The 12,216-nt window shown below is 43.8% G+C and overlaps 1 protein-coding gene across 1 annotated transcript; it reads right to left on the bottom strand.

Annotated features, from left to right (window-relative positions):
• Positions 1 to 3,844: 3,844 nt before the first annotated feature.
• On the bottom strand, positions 3,845 to 12,216 carry LOC147632252 (exosome complex component RRP41 homolog). The gene is made up of 8 exons (XM_086807839.1): positions 12,195 to 12,216; positions 10,994 to 11,054; positions 10,541 to 10,579; positions 10,369 to 10,436; positions 10,159 to 10,237; positions 10,019 to 10,045; positions 8,495 to 8,577; positions 3,845 to 4,010 (listed from the first exon to the last, which is right to left on the bottom strand). Exons 2-8 carry the CDS (start codon positions 11,045 to 11,047, stop codon positions 3,845 to 3,847), a joined length of 516 nt encoding a protein of 171 aa, XP_086663965.1. The 5' UTR covers positions 11,048 to 11,054; positions 12,195 to 12,216.

Here is a 12,216-nt window from a genome sequence, read left to right as displayed (position 1 = left end):
GTGTGTAGCTGTTGCTCCAAACCTGTTGGAAAAGAGGGCAATGAAAACCTGCAAGCAGCAAGCTCACTCACGCAAGGAGTACACAGAGAGGCAGCAATGGAGCAACATGACATGAAGTAGTATGCACGTAGTCACATCATAATGATAAAGTGAAGGTACAACAAAGCCTAAACCATAGTGGATGTCCTTTCACACCTCACATGTCCAGGGGAAAAAACCTGTAAGGAATAAAAAGTGCTCTTGGTAAGCCCCTGTTCACATGTGGCACTACACAGCATAAAATGCTTTTAAATCCCCCCTTAGTGGTAATGTGAACTTGAATCATCAGCTTTGTTTGCAGAAGCATTAGAAGAGTCCACTACCAAACCAGATTTCTCTTTGGCCTGTCTCTTCTTGCACTCACTAATGTAGTGCCCTGGCTTTTTACAATAATGACACTTGCCCTTCTTCTTGGGCTGATCTGCATTACTTTTTCCTCTGTTTGATGGCTGTCCAGAATCAACCTTGCACTGATGATAACCACCTTTTGCTTTTCCCTTGCCTTTGCCATGAGAGCTGCAAAGGCCTGATCACTGCAAGGAACCATGGAAGACTTATTCTTCGTAGTTTTCTCTTCTTGCAAAAGCAAACTCACCAATCCCTCAAACTATAAAGGACCTGGATTAGCCCTCATAGACAACATAAGAGAAGCCTCGAAAGGCAATAACTGCAAAGCCTTGGATATGAGTTCCTTCTCAAGAATGACCTCATCGATATTGAGCAGTTTCTCTCGAAGATCCTTGATCTTCGTAAAATGATCGGCCATACTGTCACCATCACTCATGTCCAAGTTCTCAAGCTCTTTCGTGAGATATGCAACTCTTGCCTCATTATTTGCCTCTTGATACATAGCCTCATGTCACTGGCCTAGACATTTTTCCAGTACGAAAGGGGTTTGCTGGACTCCAAGATGTCTAAATATTTGGAAAGTACAAGCTTTGAGGATGGGGGATTATCCTAGAATACAAAGGACCACACTCCTAAAATCTACGAGAGTTGCTATTTTTGGCCCCACTCAGATGGAAATTCTGCTCGCGCCATTACATCTGGAATTGAGCAGATACCAAGAGTTGGCAAAGTGCCTATGACAGAATGTCTACCGATTGGGATATTTTTAGAGAGAGTTTATGAAAGGACCCATCTCTTAGATTGGGACATGTGACAAGAAAGTGGACCAAAGTGAGACAAGTGGCCTGACACTTGTTAGAAAGTGGATCAAAGTGAGACAAGTGGCCTCACACTTGTCACTTCAGCTTTTGTGTGGCTCTCCACTTCTCATCATAGCCTTCTTTTCCATTTTCACTCATGGGAGCCCCAAATCTATAAATTGGAGCCCTCTCTCTTCATTACTTGCTACACACCAGCCTCTACCACCGTTACAGGCTGCCCTAATGATGGCTACTCTCTTCCTCTCTCTCTTAAAGGCTGCCCATGAAGAATACCGGTTGTTGGGGACTGTTTTGGAGGCTTCTATCGTGAAGTAATATTGAAGGCAAGGGTATTTAATCATTTATTATGATTTCTAGCCATTGTACTTATTGTACCAGCCCTTGTACTTTTTGTACCTACTGTACCAACCACTGTACTGGCTGTACCAACCCTTGTACTTGATGTCCAACCACTGTACCAAATAACTATACTGGCTGTAAAAGACCTTGTACTTACTGTACCACCCACTGTACCAGCCACTATGCCGGCTGTACCAGCCATTGTACCTGCTGCCCCAACCATTGTACCTGCTGTACCAACCATTGTACTTGTTGTACCGGCTGAATAGAGAGTTGTACTTGCTGTACTAGCTCTATTGCATGAAGACCCGTGGTTTTTGGGGAAGAAATAGTACCCACACAGAGGTATATGGTTTATATTTTTGGCTCAGCATTTCTACAACCATGTAACAGCTGAATTTTATGGTTGCCTTGTGTTGGGCTGTGTTATGGCATTTTTATATGGATAATCCCGCACTTGTACATGATAATATTTGGGTAATAAAATACTCAAGGGGGCGGTCGGCCCATTCCGGCCTCTATGCGGTGTCACATGTGCAAGCTCCATTTTCAGCATTTGTGGATGTTTTGTCCAGCTTTTATGTTTTATGCAAAGTGATAATGGATGTGTTAACGTTGTGGCCATGTTTTAATGTTTTAATATGCATTGATGGTATCAACAAGTGTGTCAAAGGCCCTAGTCCCCAGGGCACCACGAGTTTCACTCAAGTACATCCCAAGCCCTCTTTGAGACCTGATATGCAGAATAATACATCTCTTGACTGCAAAGCACCACACTGGCAAACAAAATGCTCCTCTGTCTCTACCCCCGTCTGGCATAATCTGCAAAGGCGCTCTGCTCGAGGGATGCGTGCTACTCTCCCAGTCTCGATCTCTAGTTGGTGTGATGAGACCCTTAGTCGTCCAATGGCTACTCTGGCTCCATGTGATAAGTGGACCTCCAAGTATCGTGGTCGTTGGATGAAGCCGTCTGTGGAGGTGCTCAAGAAGTGGTCTCTGTAGTAGAGCATCTTCGTCGGGAGTGGCTGACTGGGGGAGAGAGCCAAGTCTCCTGTATGTGGCCCTGCAAATGTCATGTCTCATGACTCTGTTCCTCTCTGTTTGAGAGAGGCATCTATGTGGTGCAGTTAGGTCATACTGTAAGGGTGGTAATCTGTCAATATCAATCCTGTGTGATGATATCCACTGTACCACCTGGGAGTACCATGACCAGGTATGTCCCTCCTCAGCAAGCTGTCTGGATGCCTCAAAAGCAGCCCGAGATACCCGATTTAGTGGGAGCTCCCGCATCGTGTGTATAAAAGATATAGTCTGGAACATGGCCTCTACTAACATAGGTGGTACAACAAACTCCGCTCGAAGGATATCATGTGGTACTGAAGGTTTGCTGCGGATCATCCGTGAGAGCATCAAAATCTGAGGGCGCTCTATCTGTGTCCATGAGGATGTAGCCAAACCTGGTGCCCATACTGCTGCTGCATACATCAATGCTGGAGTAACTAGTGTATCAAATAGCCACCCCTTAGTACGGGGCTCCTGGAAGTGTGCCTGGTGACACTGGCGTTCCAAAATTGCTAGTGCTGCATACCCTCGTGTCACTCTGTCTATGGCTGCCTGTGCCATAGAGAATCTCCCTGATGAGCTGGTAAATGTGACCCCAAGGTATACATATGAGCCCACCACCTCTACCTGTCCCCGGGCTAGTGTAAGGATAGTCTGGCATCTGATTGCTGCTGATGTATGAAAGACCATAACCTTGGTTTTCCCAAGGTTCACTGTGAGTCCTCGCTCCGCACATAAAGTATCCAAGGCCTGTAGATGCCTTTGTAGCCCTGTCCGAGTATTCGACACAAGAATGATATCATCAGCATATAATAGAATGTGTACAGTCGTACCTGAGATGTCAATCCCAGAGCCTCCTCCGTGTATGATGTAGTCTGCTACCTCGTCGATGTATAAGCCAAAGAGTGTCGGGGAGGGAGGGCAGCCTGCTTCACACCAATGGTGTTGGCAATCATATTTGATAGTCCCCCTGGGCATCTAACTCGTCCAAACACTTGCTCATATAATCTGTAAATCCCCCACATCATGGGGGTATGCCCAGTGTCTGTAGGCGGTGGAAGAGGTGCTCTCTCGGGACTGTGTCGAAGGCTTTGCGGAAGTCCACAAAACAGCAATAGAGTCTCTGTCTCCGTGCCCGAGTTTGGTCAATCAGGTATCTCAGGGTGAAAATGTGATCAATAGTAGAGAAGGCTCGCCAAAAACCTGCCTGACCAGGGGCACGAAGCCCCTCCCTCTCAGCGTGTGTTCAATTCTGCCTCCAGGATAGCCCCATAGAGTTTGGCCAAGGTATGACCAATCATGATAGTCTTGTAATTACCGGGGTCCAACATGTCCCCAGCTTTGTGGATCGGTACAATAGTGTGCATCGTCCACTCAGCCGGGAAACCTTCTACCAGAGCCCTGTTAAAGAGGTAAGTAATAAAAGGAGAGAGTGTGTCAGGAGAGAGTATGTCAGCCCTTCTCCCCTTTTGCAAAACGTTCTTGTGTTAAGGACATCTCATAATTCCCCCCCCCCCCCCCCCCTCCATTTGCGTGGACTTTAGTAAGAGGTTTTTGCCTTAAGAGAGGGTTCATGCGCTGTAGTCTTTTGCTCATACGGTGAGCAAACGATCTCAGAATTGAGATCCGACTAGAGCGTTTCGACCGCAACAGCAAGCCCTACAAGACGACATCCAAGATGGCCCCTTCCCAGAAACGTCAAAATATTGCCTCGGGAGGAGCGCGCAACAACGAGATTAGAGAAGATGCTCCCAATGCGGCTCCAACCCTCCCTTTACAAGCTCCTCAAGGAAATGGTAGCCAGGTTAGCTTGGTTATCTTTTAAAGAAGCGTTTTTTTTAAAATATTAGTGTTAATAAATGTGTATCTTTTCCTTTTAAAATAATGACATAAAATTGTATGAAGCTATGAATTGAGTGATGTTGTATTCAATGAATTGTATTGAAATTGTTATCTTTAAAGAGTACAAGTTTTTCCTGGCTTTGACGCTAACTCCATTCCGTGCTTGTGTAGCTGGGCGTCGTCGTTAGCAAAGCCCGGGAATGGCCCAAGGTATCCCTCATACCATTGGGAGAATAAGGTTCGCCGATTGAGGCAAGAGATTATGATGTTGTCTAGTTCTGAGGGCCCATGCTAGTGTGGTGAATAAGCCCACCCTAGTGTGCAGACATTCGTCTGAGGGGCGGGAGGATCGAGTGATGGAGCCTGAGAGGGCGACAGGCCGGCTTGAGTCCTCGCCAGCGGCCGACGATGAGGTGTACGATCCCGTAGGGTTTTGCCTAGCATGTAGAGGCTGGAAGGCCGAATTCTAGATCATTGACAATATAAAGGAAAAGAATAAGAGAGCTGGTTTGGCTTGTATGAAATTGATTCATGTATAAACTTTTTTATAAATCTTGTCTTTGGCATTATTGTACTATGGAAAAAGGCTGTTTTGACAAACCTTGTGAAAAAGGGCCTTAATTAAGGAACATGTTTATTTATGTCAAACAGTGTGGTAGGATTAATTAGAAAACAAATTGACGCGTGAGTAGGGCGGAGAGTGGGAGGATGGAATGCCCCGACGGCACCATTCTACGGACGGGTGGACTCGATTAGTCAAGTAGCTTTCCAACAGATTAAGTGAAAGCCCTACGCTAGATAAATAGGTTCTTGGGCAACTCTATTCTAGAAGACTAGGCTTGCGGCTGTGCCTTGCATGGATGAGGAAAAAAGCGTTGCCTCTAGAAATCAAGTCTAGTAGTTGCCCAATTTATGATCAATTACCCTATTCTAGAAGACTAGGCTTGCGGCTATGCCTTGCATGGATGAGGAAAAAAACGTTGCCTCTAGAAATCAAGTCTAGTAGTTGCCCAATTTATAATCAATTACTCTATGGGTGATTTGATTTTTAGAAGATCACGCTCCCTCTGCGGGATAGGACTAGGTCTTACCTATGAATCGTATCCTTGAATCTCTACATGGTCAAGGTGTCAATAAATATTGCACGGTTTCGCCTCATCGGAGATGCTAAACTCTGGTGGAAACAGTGGTGCCGTGACAAGGGAGTCACCGAGCATTCTCAAACGTGAGAAGACATCAAGCAGGCCGTGAAGGAAAGATATCTTTCCCCATCCCATGAATCCATAAAGATGAATGAGTTTTTTAGTCTTAGGCAGTGCAGCTTAACTCTTGAGGACTACTTCCCAGCAAGTGGCTCGTTTCTGCCAAGGGTTAAATGAACCCTTAGATTCCCGCCTTGAAGCAATGAGGCCAAGCACATTACAGGATGCTCTCATACGAGCAAAGCCCCTTGTGAAAGAAATGAGGACTGACAAACCTAAGCATCAAAAGAGATCTTACCCCGAGGCAAATCCTAAAGATCAACCCTACAAGAAACCCCAACAGAATTTTCCCTACTACAACAGAGGGCGACAAGGCAACTCTTTTGTCCCCCGCTCGTATGCTGCTTCTTCCAGAGAAGGCCCTCTGTGTTTTGAGTGCAATGAGCCGGGACACTTTAGGGCCAATTGTCCTAAGATGGCAACATCATTTCCCCAAGGTGACAGAGGAAATCAAGGCCGTGGAATCCCTATCCACCAAGGTGCAAGAGGCGGTGGACGTGGCAGAGGCCGCGGAGGAGCAGTTGCTAGGACCGCCTGTATTATAAGTGAAGAACCGACCTTGGAAATGGCTGAAGAAGAGCGTGCCACCGTCCATGCGGCAGTAGAACACCAAGGTCCGAATAAACAATTTGGTGTAGTCTAAACCCCAACCACTCATCACGGTAAGCCATTTCAGCTTTTGATTGATTGTGGCAGTACCCATTCATTTCTTTCTCCTAGGTGTTTGCAAAAATTAAACTTGGGTCAAAAAACAGCTAGAAGAATGACTGTAGAGTTAGCCAGTGGGAAAGAAGTAATATCTCGCCACTCTATAGGAAACCTTGATTTTGAGCTGGGTAATGAGCGAACTCATGGCCACTTTAGAGTCTTGCCATTAGGAATTTATGATGGAATCCTTGGGATGGATTGGTTAATTGCAAACAAAGCTAGCATTCATTGTAACCAAGAGAGTATCACTTTTAAAAATGAGCATGGCCAAGTAATATCCGTTCAGGGGATAATAGAAAAACCTAAATCTAGGGTAGTCAAGGCAAAACATCTTCTCAAGGGAACACGTAAGGGTCAGCAAGTTTTCTTAGTCAAGCTCAACAAAACCATTGGACCTAGTAAGGAGACAGAACCCTCTTGGCTCCAAGAATTCTCTGACATCTTCCCTGACGCGCTTACAGGGCTATCGCCTCCTGGAGAAGTCGATCATGAAATCGAGGTGATCCCTGGGACTCAACCCGTCTCAAAAACGCCCTATAAAATGTCCCTTCCTGAAGCCATTGAACTTAAAGAGCAACTTTCCCAACTCATTGAGCAAGGATTCGTACGCCCCAGTAGCTCTCCTTGGGGGGCACCTGTTCTTTTCCAAAAAAAGAAGGACGGAACTCTCCGTCTTTGCATAGATTATCGAGGGCTGAATCAAGTCACTATCAAGAATAAGTATCCTATCCCTCGCATCGACGAACTTCTTGACAGGCTTAAACTCATATTAGCTGGAGTAGAAAGTAATGGAATGGTGGAGAAATTTGGCATGGTGCTTGCTGGACCTCCGTAATACCTAACAGGTCAAGTCTTATATCAGTCGTATGGAGCACCAACGCATGAGGAAGGGGCTAAAAGAACCGGTCAATGACTTGACGTGGGCTTTAGACTTTTGTGGTCAGTTACAAGCTGGAATTTGCCCCCCAAGAGATAATGTCTCCATAATTTGAGGCAATGAACAACTGCTAAGAGCTCCAAATCATGGGTGGCATAATTTGCTTCATATTGCTTCAGCTTGCGGGAAGTATAAGCGACTGGTCTTCCTTCTTGGCCTAAGACACCACCAAGTGCTAGACTACTGGCATCAGTAACCACTTCATTTCTTTCTCCTAGGTGTTTGCAAAAATTAAACATGGGTCAAAAAACAGCTAGAAGAATGACTGTAGAGTTAGCCAGTGGGAAAGAAGTAATATCTCGCCACTCTATAGGAAACCTTGATTTTGAGCTGGGTAATGAGCGAACTCATGGCCACTTTAGAGTCTTGCCATTAGGAATTTATGATGAAATTAGTAGAAGAAGGGAAATTCAGAGAAAGAGAAGAATCTAATCAAGGGATACTCCACTCATGAAGGAAGCCTCTACTTCAATCTCACAGGCTATGTATTCCTAAGGATCTTGCTTTAAAGAAACTAATCCTCCATGAAGCTCATGATAGTCTTGCCGCAAGACACCCACGCTATGCAAACACATTAAATGCCGTAAGAAGGAGCTTTCATTGGGCAGGCTTGAAAAATGATGTCCTTTAGTACTTGAAGCAATGTCTCTCATGCCAAAGGATCAAAGCTGAAAGGGTCAAGATGTCTGGGAAACTTCAAGCCTTGGATATTCCCCAAATGAAGTGGGAGTGCATTAGTATGGATTTTGTCACAAGTCTCCCCACTGTTCAAGGAGGATATGACTCCATTCTGGTAGTAGTGGACTTACTTACCAAAGTAGCTCACCTTATACCAGCAAAGAAGACCTTCCAAAAGACCGAACTCGGCCTATGAGACAAATCGGTGTACCTGTATGGGATATCCTCTGTCATCCCAACAAAATGAAATGAAAAAGAACTAAAAAGCTGAATCTAGGTGTGCAATAAGTACAGTGAGTGTAGGGGAGGGGATGGAGCTCTACTACTAGGAGAATGCAAAGCTATATGCATGGAGTATACAATCATGATATGCAACCTAGCTAGCTCCATCCTGTACCATACTGGGGGTATAAAATGGTATACATCAATGAAGGGGAGAACTTAGCCTCCTACTGTACCTGCTGTACCTTGACTGTGTACCAGCTGTACTGATGTAGCCACCTACTGTATCTATGAGTACATGCAAAAACCCTAATGGTACCTGCAAGTACAGGCTGAAACCCTAACTGTACCTGCAAGTACCTGCTGAATATCTACAGTACCAAATGTACCTGCTCTGAACCGGCACCAAATTTACCTATTTGAGTACCTGCTATTGACACCGCATACCAGTACCTATTCATGTACTCGTAGCTGTTCACATACCTGTACCTATTTGTGTACTCGTACCAGGGAAGCTTGAGCCACGGTCTCTGCCATTGTGTGAGCCAGGCTCTAGTACGAGAGCGCCTGTTTGTGCATGGTCTTGAAACAACAGTTTCGTGTTCACTTCCCTCCAAGTGTATGAGACTGGTGGCCAGGCTATTTAGACTCATTCGACGAGTCTAGCATCGACAAACTACTCCGACACACTTTTGTTTGGGTAACTTGTCTTCATACTTGCACTGCATTGCATTATCTGGCTGGCAAGCCCTTGGAACTTTGTACAAATTTAAATATTCCAATAATATGCTTCAGTATTGAAGAGGGGGGGGGAGGAGTCAGCCCATTCACGGCCCCACTGGTGGTGTACTGTGCAGTGCTTGTCTCTTTTGCAAATTATCTTGTGCAATGATGTATCATTCAATTGTTGTGTGCAATGCGACTTTTACATATTAAGTGTGACATGTGTATTGTTCACAAGACAATGCCCAAGAACGTGTAGTTACAGGAAGCTTATCCCCCTGCTTAAACCACCAATGCCCTTAATATTTTTAGAACTGGAGTTTTGTTTGGAATGCAGGCAGACTCAAAGTTGCATCGGAAGCATGCACCCTGCCCAGGGATTCAGAACTCAACTTTCAAATCCCACAGTGGGACAGTTGACTAGCAAGCAACTGAATCCTTCGACACCAACTATCCACTCCTTGACCTATCTAGCTCCTCAGAAATGTCCCTAACCTTGCCAACACTAGGAACAATTTCCTCCTTTTTTGCCATCCTCCAATTCTGGCCACATGTCTCTGACCATTAGAAAGCTTTCAATGGGCTACGCAAATAACTTTTCAATGCATGGCCTTTGAACACAGGAGCATTACAAAACCAGCCAATCTAGTTTTGAAATTCCTTCTCTGCTAACTATATGAATCACCAAAAAAATTTACTGTGAACATAAGAAAGGCCTCAGGAATATCGAGGCAGAGAGATGGTATACCCTAACAGAAAACATACAAGAAAATCTCATCTTTATGGCCTTTCCAAGATGCCGTCTGGAATATATTTAAGCTTGAGCCTTGGACCCATCCCAGCTGCTGTCACCCCCTCTCAACACTCTCCACAGCTCTCTGAATCAAAGTTGAACATAGTGCCTATTTTATTAACGTTCAAATATTGACAGCAAAGCTTTGGCCAGAATATAGACAATGGTAATCAATTAGACACATGTAACCCAAGCAGAAAACATAATTGGCATAATATCTTTTGAAGAGTAAGAAACATGTTACCTCCAGTACGTGCACAAAAATATCTATCTGTATTAGACCCAAAAAACAACATCAGGTTTTTCTTCTTTCAACAAACAAGATATTAATCAAATGTAAATGTGTTTTGTTGATTACTATGCATCGGTGAAAGAGAAGTTTACCTGAGTATGAGGCATGAGATTTGTCAGGATAGCAGCCTCCATACTTTGCCGTATTACGAGTGAGATCTCTACTGAGCGTCTACAAGACATACAGTCAATTAGAACTTCACAAACATTGGTAAGTTCCTCTGTTGCTGAACATCTTCCAAAAGCTATTTCCAGTATGGTTAAGCAAGAAAGAAGTCCTGCACACATGACCTGCTGCAGTACCTGTCACCTTTTTGCTTCCTTCTACGGTCACCTGTGCTGAAGTTTGCCATGCTATATTCACATCTCACCTGTACATGATTCAGGAATCAATCAATTAGTTCTTCATGAAAAGAGGATTACACCTTTGATAAAAGAAACCAATGAGAAGGAGATTTTGAAAAAGATGCAATACCAAAGCTTGATCATGAAGCTGCTGACTCCGAATTTGTACCTATTCAAATTCAAAACCTATAGGGTTGGAATTGGGGTCTTAAAATCAATTCTTTTTGTACTCTCTCGAATTTAAGTCGTCTACTCTTGCATTTGTGTTCCCCTCTAGCCTATGTACAACATGAGCAAACAGAAAATGCGATACTGTAACTGTGCCTTACAGACATACGGGCTTTAGAGAGAGAAACCCCCCATTGTGTGTTAAAGTTGTAAACTCATTCTCACAAGTCTTTGCTGCACAACCCTAGTGCAAACAATATAAGCAAGCATTTCTTTCTTGTTTCAGATTTTGAAGGTATGTGAGCAAAAGCTTAATAAACAAAAAGAAGACGACCATGGGTATCAACTCAATATAACCATTCATCCATGGCCATAAATGCAAAAATGTCATTCAGCAAAACACAGTAAATCATACCTCATGAGGTCCATAAACTGCTGCTATCACTTTCGTATTGCCCATCTCAAACATGGCAGACCTATTGTCAAATTCACTTCTTGTTACTTCAAATGGACAACTATCGAAGATTAATAGTAAATTGTTCTCGTTATATCTAAATTTCTAATGCATGAATAATTCCTTGATCGTTGTTACAAATGATAGCATATAGAAGCAATGCAGTCAACAAGTCCCTCAACACTCCACAAATTCCCACTACTTGCTTCCTATTTTGATGATAGGTTCGACAAAACCATCAGGCAGAATATGAATATATGTCAAAAAGCGCATGAGCTTTAAGTCATATATGATATGTGGTATTCACACACTCAAATGCAAGAAGCAAATAATCAAGACAAATGGGCTTTCTATGTGGATGACGCCACCTCCCAAATGAGAACATGAAAGCATCAACGTGTGTCAAAATGGACATGTGACGGCACAATTGGTCAGCAAGAGCAGTTTCCCCTTAAACATACCTTAGATATATGGGTGGAGGGGGTGTGATCTTTTTAACAAAGGCACAGCAATGTCCAAACAAGGCTTGTAAGAGTTACACTAGGGAGTTCATATCCTAAATTATTCTTGAGCTTCACTCTTCAATAATTGACTGAAAGAAAGGGAAAGGCACATGGGATGGGTTGGGGGAGGGGGGATGGGGGGACTTGGGACTTGGCTTGTCTACGTGGCATCCACGTGCGGGATGCCGCGTAGACATGGCTCTTGTGTCACTTGTAACTTCTCTTATCTATACTTTGTTTTTTAGCAATTAATGTTTTCTATTAGATTCGATGTTAAGCTTTTTATCAGTAAGAATGTTCTTGTTCGTTAGCTCAATCCCCCCACCTTTTGTTATATCTGTCCCATGTTCTAAAAACAAAGTACCGCAAATTCGTTGTCAACAACGGTCATCAACTCTTCAATGGGGTTTATTCACAGCTTCTAATGTAAAGAGCTAGCACAAGATTGGAAATCATGCAAGCATTGCAGAAACTCTAAGTAGTAAATGTGGTTACTCTTTTCCTTCAAACAGATGTTAAAATCAACACAGGATAAACCTCTAGTACAACTCAATGGCATACAAATTCACAAGATCATTGATGCACACAAAGTAAACAGAGAAAGAGCACACAAAGTAAATAGAGAAAGAGCACACAAAGTAAACACAGAAAGAGCACACCCGTCTGCTTTGTCTACCACAC

This window comes from Cibotium barometz, chromosome 13 (genome assembly GCF_041138505.1).
Source record: "Cibotium barometz isolate CiBa-2024 chromosome 13, ASM4113850v1, whole genome shotgun sequence".
NCBI lineage: Eukaryota > Viridiplantae > Streptophyta > Polypodiopsida > Cyatheales > Cibotiaceae > Cibotium > Cibotium barometz.
This window is presented reverse-complemented; position numbering and strand designations above follow the sequence as displayed.